Here is a 12,362-nt window from a genome sequence, read left to right as displayed (position 1 = left end):
GGAGGAGGGGCAAGATCAAAAACAACCTGAACAACAGGACAGAGGGAAGAGACTCTGCCCGACACTGCACTAGGTGTCTTATAAACATAAACATTATGTCAATGTCACCACTCTGTGAAGCGGGCAGAATTCACCCCATTTTACAGATGATGTTCATAAACTTTAAATAACTTCTCTAGTCACACAGCTAGATTACAGAGTTAGGCTTCAAACCCAGGTCAACATTTCAACCATTATACTATATGGTAAATCTAGACGGAGATGGGTGGTATGCTGTTTTGGATAATGATCTAGAATTTAAGGGAAAATTCAGAACTAGAGATATACATTTGAGAGTCATCGCCACTGGGGTGGGTGAAGCCACAGATGAGGCTAAGACTGTCCAGCAAGAAAACAGAGGCAAGAACAAAGCTGGAAGAACATTCACATTAGAACAGGAGGGAGCAGGGGCAGGAGAGCTGAAAAAGGAAACTGAGATGTGGTGATGTCAAGGGAGAATCCTATGAAGAGAACGTTGTGTACTTCAAAAAGCTAGAATATGACCAGTATAACAAGATTTGCAATTACAAAGGCTTTGAACCAAAATGCCCTCACCGCTGTATTGGTGGAGGCAGACAGCAAGCAGTAAAGAGCAACAAAGGGCACGGGGATGGGGTTGAGATCCTCGAGGAGCTTGGATTTAAAAAAGATTACCTTGGCCAGGCGCAGTGGCTCACGCCTGTAATACCAGCACTTTGGGAGGACGAGGCGGGTGGATCACGAGGTCAGGAGATCAAGACCATCCTGGCTAACACGGTGAAACTCCGTCTCTACTAAAAATACAAAAAATTAGCCGGGCTTGGTGGCGGGCGCCTGTAGTCCCAGCTACTTGGGAGGCTGAGGCAGGAGAATGGTGTGAACCCGGGAGGCAGAGCTTGCAGTGAGCCGAGATCGCGCCACTGTACTCCAGCCTGGGTGACAAAGTGAGACTCCATCTCAAAAAATAAAAGATTACCTTGAAGTGTTGCAGACTCTGTTGCCATCCACAACCCATGAAGGAAGAGGGCCAGGCAAGATGGTTATACAAATTACTCCAGCTGCACTTAGCAGCTTAGGCTCAGAGAAGGAGAAATGGACATTGGAGCGGGGATTGGAAGTGAAGAAACTGGGCACTGAGAGAGGGAATAAGGGCCCTAAGGACTTTGGATTCTTCTAGATGGAAAAGCTGCCCTTGCTGGGGCGCTAGTAAAGATTTTTTTAAATCTCAGTAATTAGAAGGGCCCATTCGGCATTTTTAACAAAAAACAAAGCCAGGGTTTACTTTTGTATTATGTAAAAAGGATCTGATTAACAGATAATTGATGTTAACAAGTTTAATTCAAAAAGAATAAACTGTTTTTCAAGTACCACAGGCACTGCTGGAACAGGATGAAAACGGATACACCATTTACTAATTACTCCTCACTCTTCAAATTGATTCCCGTAAAGACTTCTACTTCGCAAATACTTTAAAATAGGCTGTGTACAGGAAAGAAATAATAGCACGTGTATTTGTATTTTATTATTCAGACTGGCTGCCATCCCAACTAGATAAAGGAGGTTTTACTGGGCTGTAATATCTAGCACTTGCATGTTTTCAGAGCACTCTAAACTGGTTTTCTCCCTCTTCACAGGATCAGCAGGGAACACGTTCCCCATTTTGCAGGGAAACCAAGGCCAGGAGAGGTGAAGCGGCATACCCCAGGTCACCACTCAGACCTCTTGCCTCCAAGTCCAAGGCTCTTTCCTCTCCCAATTATCCTGATCTGTGACCTCCTGGGCATTCTGGCCAATCTGCTTCCCTCTGACTTTGCAGACTGCCCTGATGGAGCTACCACAAAGGCAGGTGGGAAGCCTGCAGTCTCCTGACCAGCCTGTGCTTCTTGGTTCTTACGCAAGCCAGTTCTTTCTGTGAAATATTTATCAGCAGCTCTCAACCACCAGGTCTATGAGGGTCCCTATTGTCCTTCAGCCAAGGCTGCTCTCTCCCCGAGACCCCCGCCTCACCAGGAGCACAAGGATACACGCAACTATTGCAGGAAACGTAGGTTCTTCCTGCAATACAATTAAAGCTGCTAACATTTACTGAGTACCCACTGGTGGTTGTGAGGATGAGGTAATGTATGTAAAGTTTTAGCATAGTCTGTGACAATGTATGTAAAGTTCTTAGCATAGTCACTATGTTAAGAGGTAATTATGTAAAGTTCTTAGTCACTATGCTAAGAACTTTACGTAATTACCTCATCCTCACAACAACCCAACAAAAATTCTCACCCCTATTTTACAGGTGAGGATATTGAGGTTCAGAAGGGCTAAGTGACTTGCCCAAGGTCATCCAGTTAATTGTTGAGGTAGTATTCATAATTCAAGTCTGTCAGACTCGAGAATCCACTTTATTTTTCCTCTGCTACACTGCCCTCGCTCCCTACTTTACAAGTACTTAAGAGATCTAAAGCAAAGTGGAAAAGAAAAAGTGAGGCAAGACGGAGGGGCTTTTACATTTTCACCGCCTGGCTCCCAACCCAGACTCTGGCAAGGCTAATTCCATGATGTTTCACTCAGCAACAGTCCCACCAACCAGGAGCCCTGGGGAGCTGACCAGAGTCAAAAGGCTCCCTGGCAGGCTTGTTCTGGCAGCTGCCCAGTCGACTTGTGCTAACACAGCAACAGGCACAGGAAAGGGTCTAGAAAGAGTGGAAAAGCACCAGACACTGAACCGCTGCAGGGAGAGAAGTGATTCCTGCCATGCTCGGACAGCATAACCCTATACTAAAGCCAACACCATCACAGGGCTGGGAAGAGATGGGGAGAAGTGGTGGGAGCAAAAAGCCCCAAGCACGTCCACTCACTCATGTGTTTCAGTGAACTGTGACTGGAAGGCCAGTCAAAAAGAGGGTGACTGCCTCCAAGGTGAATCAGCAAGCATGGAAGAAAACCAGTCTGTACCTTGGTTCATTCCAGCAACCCTGACCTGGCTATACCCACATCCACATAAACCTTGCTACCTAATGTCACCTGAGCAGAGGCAAGAGCACATATACTATCTTACAGCCACTGCAACGACCGATTTCAGCCAGCCTGTGGGAAAGAAAGATCTAGCTGAGAATACTAATAGACTTGCTAGAGGAAGAAATTCAGTGACGACGTGCTCTTGGAAAGAAAAGTATTTAAAAGGGGGCACAATCAAAGTGAGACTGGAAGAAGGGAGCCACTTGGATTCCGAAAGATAGGGCTCTCTCGACCAGACACCGAGTGCAGGCCAATGGGTGGTGGCATGGATATTTTAAAAGATCTGAAAATCCAAAAATGTCCATGGGAAAATGTGTTTGCTATTATTTCTGTAGGCTTTCCATCCTCACATTTTTCTTAGGTTATTAAGCTGTCTTTGTACAGGATGCCCAAAAGGGTTTTGAGGGAAACCAATTCTGGAATCTAATATTTGTCACAAGTTGATAGATCGAAAAAAAAGCATATTTCTTAGGTGTCATCAGAAGGAGGAGGCAGTTTGAGAGGTCACAAATTGGCAGCCACTGGGTCAAATTAACCCCACAGGTAGGTTAGCATGCTTAGAATTTTGTAAAATGAACTATCAACACTTAAAAATCAGAAGGTTACACACACCAGACAACCCTGAATTTCTAGCATCTTTTCTTTTTTTTTCTTTTTTTTTTTTTTTTTAACACTCTCTGGAACTCTTAGAACATCTTTTAGAAAAATTCAAAAATCTGGTACCACTGGATGAGCAGCAGATTGGAAGGTGAGTCGCCACTGCCCCCTTTCGGCAGGTCTGTACTTTCTGCCAGCGTGGTGGCGCATTTGTCACCTGACCTCTGCCGGCACCAGTGTTTGGTTTAGCCCAGGGAAGCGATTGCAGGCTTGGTAATGCCCAGGACTGCCATAGGGTGGCAGCACTGGTGTGCCAATGAGGCCTGCTCATCAGCCAGAACCAGAAATCTCCTTACTTGGTAGCTGACAGCCTCTCCCCAAGCTCTATCGGATTTGTTCCCTGCGAAGCAACAGCAGCTCATTTCCACATTCCCACTAGGCCTCAGTGACCTAGAAGAAGCCAACGACTCAACCTGCTCCCTCCTCTCAGGCCACCACCAGGTCCTGGAAGGTACCTCCAGCTGGCACCTCTTCACAGCTGGCACCTCTAACTGTTCAGGAACTCCACCCTCACCCACCTGTGAACATCATCAGGCCTCAGGAGAGACAGTCTAAGAAGCAGGGCCAATACCCACTCCCTTTTAGAGGCAGATTAATTCACGAAATGCTCAGTACTGCCCTTTGCTGACTTAAACATCAGACGGCTTCAAGAGGCAACAGCTTCTTATGCTTCTTCCTGCCGTCTGCTTTTACTCCCCTCACAGCCTTACCAGCAACATCTTAAGTGGTAACATTTAGTAGAAACTCCTAGAGCCCTTTAGGAAAGACATTTGGTGTTATGCATGAGATCCTCAAAACTGCTCATTTATCCCATTTCATCCAAAGTGACATTTACTATTTTTACTGTTTATTCCAAAATGCAGGAAAAGCTTCATATAAGATATTCATTGCAGTATCTAAACAAGTGAACCACCAGAAACAATTGAAATGTCTGGCAATATGGAAACTGTCCAGAATAAACTTATGCCATACTCCCACTTGATAGACAATTATGTTGCTATTAAAAACAACTACAGCCGGGTGCGGTGGCTCATGCCTGTAATCCCAGCACTTTAGGAGGCCAAGACAGGCGGATCACAACGTCAGAAGTTCGAGACCAGCCTGACCAACATGGTGAAACCCTGTCTCTACTGAAAATACAAAGATCAGCCAGGTGTGGTGGCGCGCACCTGTAATCCCAGCTACTCAGGAGGTTGAGGCAGGAGAATCGCTTGAACCCGGGAGGCAGAGGTTGCAGTGAGCCGAGATCACGTCACTACACTCCAGACTGGGCAATACAGCGAGACTCCATATTAAAAAAAAAAAAAAAAAAAACTACAGGCCGCCAGGCACGGTGCCTCACACCTGTAATCCCAGCACTTTGGGGAAGTTGAGGCAGGCGGGATCACTTGAGGTCAGGAGTTTGAGACCAGCCTGGCCAACATGGTGAAACCCCCATCTTTACTAAAAACACAAACACTAGCCAGGCGTGATGGTGCACACCTGTAATCCCAGCTACTTAGGGAGCTGAGGCGGGAGAATCACTTGAACCCAGGAGGCAGAGGTTGCCTTGAGCCAAGATCACACCACTGCACTCCAGCCTGGGTGACAGAATGAGACTCCATCTCAAAAAAAAAAAAAAACAAAAAACTACAGGCCAAGGCCGGAGGATCGTTTGAGACCAGCCTGGGAAACATAGTGAGACCTGGTTCTACAAAAAATAAAAAAATTAGTTGGGCGTAGTGGCATACTCCTGTAGTCCCAGCTATTTGGGGGGCTGAAGTGGGAGGATCACTTGAGCCCAGGAGGTCAAGGTTGCACTGAGCCGTGAATGATGACCACACAAAATGGAAAAATGATAATGTGAGAAAAGTATATAAAATTAAATGTACACTAATAACTATCTTTAAAACCTATGCAGAGAATTAGTAAAAGACAACAAAATGTTAATGGTTGTTATTAACGAGCTGGGAACATGGGTGCCCTTTTTAAAATCCCTACCAAATTTTCTTGAATGTGCGTATATACTTTTATAGGGAAAGGCGTGTGCGTGTGTGTGTGTGTGGTCTACTTCCATTTAGACTTGAAGCTGCTAAGGCCAATTGTAATGATGGTAAAAAGGTTCCTAGGAATCTGTGCCTCCAGGGTTCAATGCAACCGCACTAGTAAAGCAGTTTCCAGGGCTCCTTGGCACCCTTTAATACCAATGTTATCCTGCTCTAAAACACCTGTACTTGCCTAACTCCTAAGAAGACTCCCAAATACCATCTAGATGATAAGATTCGATCATTATGGTTCTCAGATACCACTTTAATCAAGTTTTGCACTCTACAGTGATGGGGGTAGATGATGGGGACTGTTTTCAAGCAAATTCACGAGGCACATGTTCGTCCCTGCCCCAAAGTGAACAGTCTGGGCTTCCCAGAACAGAAAAATGCTTTCCTTCCCGGGGGAATCCCATTCCTGAGCTGACAAGACAGATTTCAGTAAGAATGAGCACAAAGGATAGGGCAAAACAGTGAAGGGAGCCAGGTGCATATTTGAATTCTTCCCAGTGCAGACTGGAACTAGACATGCAGGTATCCCTCCTAAAGGCAACACCCAAATCCCAGCCATTCCCACTCGAGGCCAAACCGCCTGCCCACAGAGATTGACAGCCAACGTTCATCTCATAACACTCCTCCCAGCAGTGCACCAGTAAACTCAGATGCCTGAGTGCTTGTGGCCACCACACAACAGATGCGGCCTTCCTCTTCACTGGCCCTTTGGCTGCCGCTGGGTCTGCCTGGACATGAAGGAGCAGCCAGTATTTGTGTGGCTGTGTGGTGTGGGAGGGGCCAGAATAAGCAACAAAGCCAATTAGATGTGGGTTCTGGGGCTCTGTCAACATGGTAGCAGGACAAGTCACCGCCCACAGTAGGACCGTAGGGCCCTGTGTCCTCCATCAATTCTTCTCTGGGCGGTTTCTGTTCAGCACAGCTTTCGGGGCAAATTCTAGCTTGTCCTTAAGGCTCACCACCTGCGTGTGGTCCTTGCCTAGAAGCTCATCCAGCTTGCGATCCTCTCGGCGCTCTGAGATGCTCTTTTCCTCCTCCACGGGCTGGGGGTCCTTTCCCCTGATGAACCATTCCAGGTGGTAGCCCACAGCCCCGACCACGAAGGCAACAGGAAATGTGACATAAGGAGCATAGGTACGAACCACGGTCCAAAACACAGGCCACATGACATCTGTGGAAGAGCACAAGGCAGCATTAGAGAGAACGCAGCATCACCTCCCACCAAATAAGAGCAACCCACTAGGGCTCTCCACTTACCAGGCAGCCTGGCACAATGTTTTTTACTTTTTGTTTTGTTTTTTTTGTTTTTTTTGTTTTTGAGACGGAGTCTTGCTCTGTCACCCAGGCTGGAGTACAGTGGTGCGATCTCGGCTCACTGCAACTTCCACCTCCCAGGTTCAAGCAATTATCTGCCCTAGCGTCTCAAGTAGCTGGGATTACAGCTAATTTTTGTATTTGTTTAGTAGAGACAGGGTTTCACCGTGTTGGTCAGGCTGGTCTTGAACTCCTGACCTCATGATTTGCCCACCTCGGCCTCCCAAAGTGCTGGGATTACAGGCATGAGTCACCGTGCCTGGCCAGCCTGGCACAACTTACTGAGCACCCACCCCCATGCAGAGCAATGCGAGAGGTGGGTCCCTGAAATAATCTAGGAAATTTCAAAAGATTCCATTGTTAGGGAAGAAGGAGGGATCTCCAGTTTACAGACTGTAATCTTTGACAAGTGTGCACCAATATATGACAATGTTCCCCACAAGGGGACCTCTGAGCCTTACCTAATAGAGCTTCAAGCCCATTGACCCCAGGCCCTAGTTTGCCAACATTTCAAGAAGGGAAAAAGACACCTTTCTCTGCTCTATGAAATTTCTCCATGAGCGCAGCCAGCCACCTTTTCCCCATGACACACAATTCTACAATTCTCCACCATATGAAAAGTCGTTCCTTTTCCTCATGTAAAGCATAAGGAGTATATTTAAACAGTCAAATACATACTGTGTTACCTAATTATTCTGGATTTTAGGTAAATAGATAATGGTTTTATCCTATTTTGAAACCTGGCTTTTCTAACAAGGGGACAAACCTATACTTTACAAATCTGCTGACTAAACCACTTTCAAAGTATCCTATCTTAGCTAAAGACGGTGGCTCACACCTGTAATCCCTGTTACTCAGGAGGCTGAGGCAGGAGAAATCACTTGAACCTGGGAGGCGGAGGTTGCAGTGAGCTGAGATTACGCCACTGCACTCCAGCCTGGGCGGCAGAACGAAACTCCGTCTCAAGAAGAAAAAAAAAATTCCTGTCTTCAATGAAACCCATACCATCGTATTTACATAAAAAGCTCCTGAAAATATCACAAATCATTATACATACTCTGGATATCGCAGGACTTGAAGATTTACTGTGAAAAACCACTGTACAAGCCCTGGCCGGGAGCTGGGGCGGGGGTAGGAGGGCAGGGAGAGGAGTGGAATTGTCTCAGGGCCTCCTGAAATGAAGTAGGGCAATGCCAAAGTAATGTAAAAACACACAAATTGGGTCACTCTAATGGCCATTCTGTCTCAAATGATTATTACATCATCAATTATCAAAGATCATTCACAGTTATAATAACACAGCTACCATGTATTGAGCACTTATTACATGCTAGGCCTTGGGCTAGCCACATCGTATGCACTCTCTCTCTTAATCCTCATGTCCACCACGTAAGCTAGATACATAACCCACTATCAGAGGGTTAAGAGACTTGCCCAAAAGTATCCACTAAAAGATCTTTCTGTTTATGCCCCTGTAGGTACTTCTCCAACACTGCTATCTCTGATCTAAAGTGAACAATCAAAACCTCACCAAGGATAAGATGATTCTCCCCCTCTCTCTTTGGTTCCCAATTCTCTTTGAAGGAATCCCATTGTTCTCTGGACGTTAACACTATAAGGCAGCGGTCCGCAACCTATATTTGGCACCAGGGACCAGTTTCGTGGAAGACAATTTTTCCACAGATGGGGTTTGGAGAGGGATGGTTTCGGGATGAAACTGTTCCAGCTCAGATCATCAGGCATTAGATTCTCATAAGGAGCACACACCCGGATTCCTCGCATGCGCAGTTCACAATAGGGTTTGCACTCCTGTAGGAATCTAATGCCGCTGCTGATCTATCAGAAGGTGGAGCTCAGGCGGTAATGCTTCCCAGCTGGCCCACCACTCACCTCCTGCTGTGCAGCCCAGTTCCTAATGGGCTGAAAACCACCACCGGTCTGTGGCCCAGGAGGTTGAGGATCCCCCCAGTAAGGGAGCATCATGAAATTAAAAATAATAAATAAAATAAAAAAATAAATAAAACTGCAGCATCTCCAAGACTCCCCTCCTTATTGTCTTAGCACCAGGCACTATGATGACAATTTACACACGAACCATCACCTGATCCTCATAACACCTCTATGATGTAGGAATGATTAGCCCAGGCTCTTGCTGACACAAAGGCTCACAGACATTATGTTAACTTACCCAAAATCACCAGAAGTGATAGAGCCACTGATTTTGAACCCAGGCCTCTCCAACTTCAAAGTCTACACTCTTTCTAGAGGGAAGAACACACTGCAGAGGTATACGATTTCTGTTCAAATCCTGGATTTGGAGAGAGCTTCCTACAGTTCTTTTCCCATCAGCCTGGCATTTCATTACCTAGAAGAGCTTCCCCTTTCCCAAACCCTGAGATTATACTCAGGGATTTGTGAAATTCAGAGATATAACAATAGTTCAAAGAGGCATCTCTGAAGAATCCCAAACCTAATACTTCTTCATTTTCCTTCCATCTTTAAAGCAAGTCCTCTGTAGAAGTAAATGCTTCCCTAAATAGCAACTGTCCAGACTTTCAAATCTGTCTTAAAACATATCGAGCCTGAGTTCACAACGATCTCTCACAGGCAGCATAAAGTCTCTCTCTACCGTCCTGCTCACATTCTAATCATTCCCAAATAAGTCAATTCATTCCTTTATTCAACACTTATAACCACTTGCGCTGTGTCAGGCACGGTGCTGGCTTACCCTGTTTGCATTTCTCAAGACACTTTAAGCTCCAAAAGGCTAAGCACCATGTCCGTCTGGCCCCATTGTGCCCTATCCATCCAGGCACCTCTCCCACCCTGCCTGGCAGAGTGCCCAAAAAAGGTCTGCTGAACGAATGAATGACAGCCCAAACAACTCCCTAGTGTAAAATCACAACATTCTCCACCCACTCTCCTCCAGAAGGTGGCAGGAACATAACAGAAGCCTTTGCTGATTACAGAAACCTAAAGACTCCATCATAGTCATCCCCAGACAAGGTATCACAATGAAAGAGGCAAAAGTGTCTGAAAAACACTGTGACGCATATTTCCAGCCCGGCACGGAGGACGTCTGCCAAAAGCATCCGGTAAAAGTCAACTGAGTTGCTGGGAAACCTGCCCCAGTGCGGGGGCCCGGAGGCCCAACGAGGCCAGAAGCCGTAGTCCTAAATTCAAGAACTGCTAACAAGGACAGAGGAGGCCTGAGAAGGTGAAAGAATTAAACCTGACAGTCACTCAAGCGCAGTCCAGGAATGGGAGCGCAAGTGAGGTCAGGGTCCATCCAAATGGCTACCCTTCTCCCTTCTGTGGGGCTCCCGGTCCACTGCCCCTAGCCCACCTCATTCGTGGCCTCATCAACGTCCGTCCTCACTGAGGTGCCGATAAGCCCTGTCTGCGGAGGGCTACTTGGGCTCCCAGACTGGGCACCAGAGCACCCACCAGAGAAGGGGGCTGGCAGGTCTGGCCGGGACCGGGGTGGACCCCAGCGATCACTCCTCCCGTAACTCAGAGGTTACGGGCCTGGACTGACCGGACCTGCTCGCCCGGACCGCGCGCTCACCTGCGGCCCAGCCCACACTCCCCAGTGTGGCCCCCGCTCTCCGCCCGCTCGCCGGGAGCACGGAAGTCGCCGCTCCCAGCGGCCCGCGGGACCTTGCCCTGTGACCCTGCCCACTAGCCGCCGGCTCTCGGAGCGCAGGGATTGGCTGAACTTTAGCCAAAGGAGGGAAGGAAGCTAGGCGTCCGCAACCGGGCCCCACTGCGCTGAAATGGACGTCGCGCCCCCTGGTGGCCTGGAGGTTTCTCAGTGCTGTCGCCACGTGCTTTCTACGTGGAAAAAGTGAAAGATCGATCATCCAGTCATCTTTTTCAACTGATGTTTATTAGGTGTCTTCTAAGACCTAGGTCTTGGCACGCAAAAACAAAAGACATGATCCCTGACCTCAAGAAGCTCTTCTTAGGAAAGTATAATTTAGTGCTTTAAGACCTCTTGGGATCCAGGCTAGCTTTCTAGTGACCCTGGGAACATTATTAACCTGTCTGAGGCTCCCTTCCCCTTCTGTGTAGAGGTAATAACACCCATTTCGCAGGGATGGTGTGAGGGTTGGATGAGACAATATTTGTAAAGTACTGTGGCAGGCACACAGCCAGCAGGGAAATAAATGTGGCTAGTGTTAGTGTAAAAATAATTGAAATATAGTAAAACCTAAGTCTTGCATGACCTCTTGGGTACAAGTATTCACTTCCTCCTCTGTGTCCCCACTGTACCCTATACAGACATCAATTTTATCATATACAGAAAAGTCCCAAAGCTCAAACTTCTTAACGCTCCCACAAGGCCCTTCCCACCTTCATCCCACTAATCTCAGCCTGCATATTTATTTTGCTCGCACATACAAAACCCAGCAGACCACGCTGTTTCACACCCAGTGAATTACTGATGCTTTTTCATCTACCTAGAGTGTCCTTCCCACCTTTTTTTTTTCTTTCTTTTTAGTTTCACTCTTGTTGCTCAGGCTGGAGTGCAATGGCACGATCTCGGCTCACCGCAACCTCCGCCTCCCAGGTTCAAGCGATTCTCTCCTGCCTCAGCCTCCCGAGTAGCTGGGGTCACAGGCATGCACCACCACGCCCGGCTAATTTTGTATTTTTAATAGAGAAGGGGTTTTTCCATGTTGGTCAAGCTGGTCTCGAACTCCCCACCTCAGGTAATCCGCCTGCCTCAGCCTCCCAAAGTGCTGGGATTACAGACGTCAGCCACTGCGCCCAGCCGGTTTTTTTTTGTTTTTGTTTTTGTTTTTGTTTTTTTAAACAAGATCTCGCTCAGTCACCTAGGCTGCAGTGCAGTGGCACAATCATAGCTTACTGCAGCCTCGACCTCCTGGGCTCAAGTGATCCTCCCACTTCAGCCCTCCGAGCAGCTGGGACCACAGATGCACACCACCAGGCCTGGCTAATTTTTGTACTTTTTGTAGAGACTGGGTTTCACCATGTTGCTCAGGCTGGTCTCAAACTCCTGAGCTCAAGCAATCTGCCCGCCTCAGCCTCCCAAAGTGCTGGGATTACAGGCATGAGCCACCGTGCCTGGCCATGCAGTGCCCTTCCCGCCTTTCTTTACTATGCCAAATTGTGCTCTGGCACAATTTTCAAACTTCAGGGACACCTCCAGAGAAAGCCTCATACACAGACTGCTTACCATGTTAGGCACCCTTCCCCTATTATCTCAAAAGCTCAAAGCTAAGTTCTGGCAGTTAAGATGGAGAAAGGGGAACAGTGTTGTAGGGACCAAGGTTCACTGAAAATCAACTGACAAAAGGCAGA

At 47.3% G+C, this 12,362-nt stretch overlaps 1 protein-coding gene across 4 annotated transcripts; it reads right to left on the bottom strand.

The window, feature by feature from the left end:
* Positions 1–5,952: 5,952 nt before the first annotated feature.
* Positions 5,953–10,670, bottom strand: SMIM12 (small integral membrane protein 12). Of its 4 annotated transcripts, none has more exons than XM_065525341.2 (3): positions 9,223–10,670; positions 8,925–8,972; positions 5,953–6,891 (listed from the first exon to the last, which is right to left on the bottom strand). In XM_065525341.2, the coding sequence occupies exon 3, from the start codon at positions 6,884–6,886 to the stop codon at positions 6,608–6,610; it is 279 nt and encodes a 92-aa protein (XP_065381413.1). In that variant the 5' UTR covers positions 6,887–6,891; positions 8,925–8,972; positions 9,223–10,670; the 3' UTR covers positions 5,953–6,607. The 4 variants fall into 4 exon arrangements, with proteins under 4 accessions (XP_065381413.1, XP_045231052.1, XP_015294206.1 ...); XM_045375117.3 differs by having other exon boundaries at positions 10,603–10,670; XM_015438720.4 differs by lacking the exon at positions 8,925–8,972 and having other exon boundaries at positions 10,603–10,670.
* Positions 10,671–12,362: the final 1,692 nt, after the last annotated feature.

This window comes from Macaca fascicularis, chromosome 1 (genome assembly GCF_037993035.2).
Source record: "Macaca fascicularis isolate 582-1 chromosome 1, T2T-MFA8v1.1".
Taxonomy (NCBI): domain Eukaryota; kingdom Metazoa; phylum Chordata; class Mammalia; order Primates; family Cercopithecidae; genus Macaca; species Macaca fascicularis.
The sequence above is the reverse complement of the archived record's forward strand: the minus strand, read 5'-3'. Positions and strand labels throughout refer to the sequence as shown.

What these genes read in the sequence shown, in the direction of transcription:
- SMIM12 (XM_065525341.2), bottom strand. Translation starts at nt 6,886, where the DNA reads ATGTGGCCTGTGTTTTGGACCGTGGTTCGTACCTATGCTCCTTATGTC.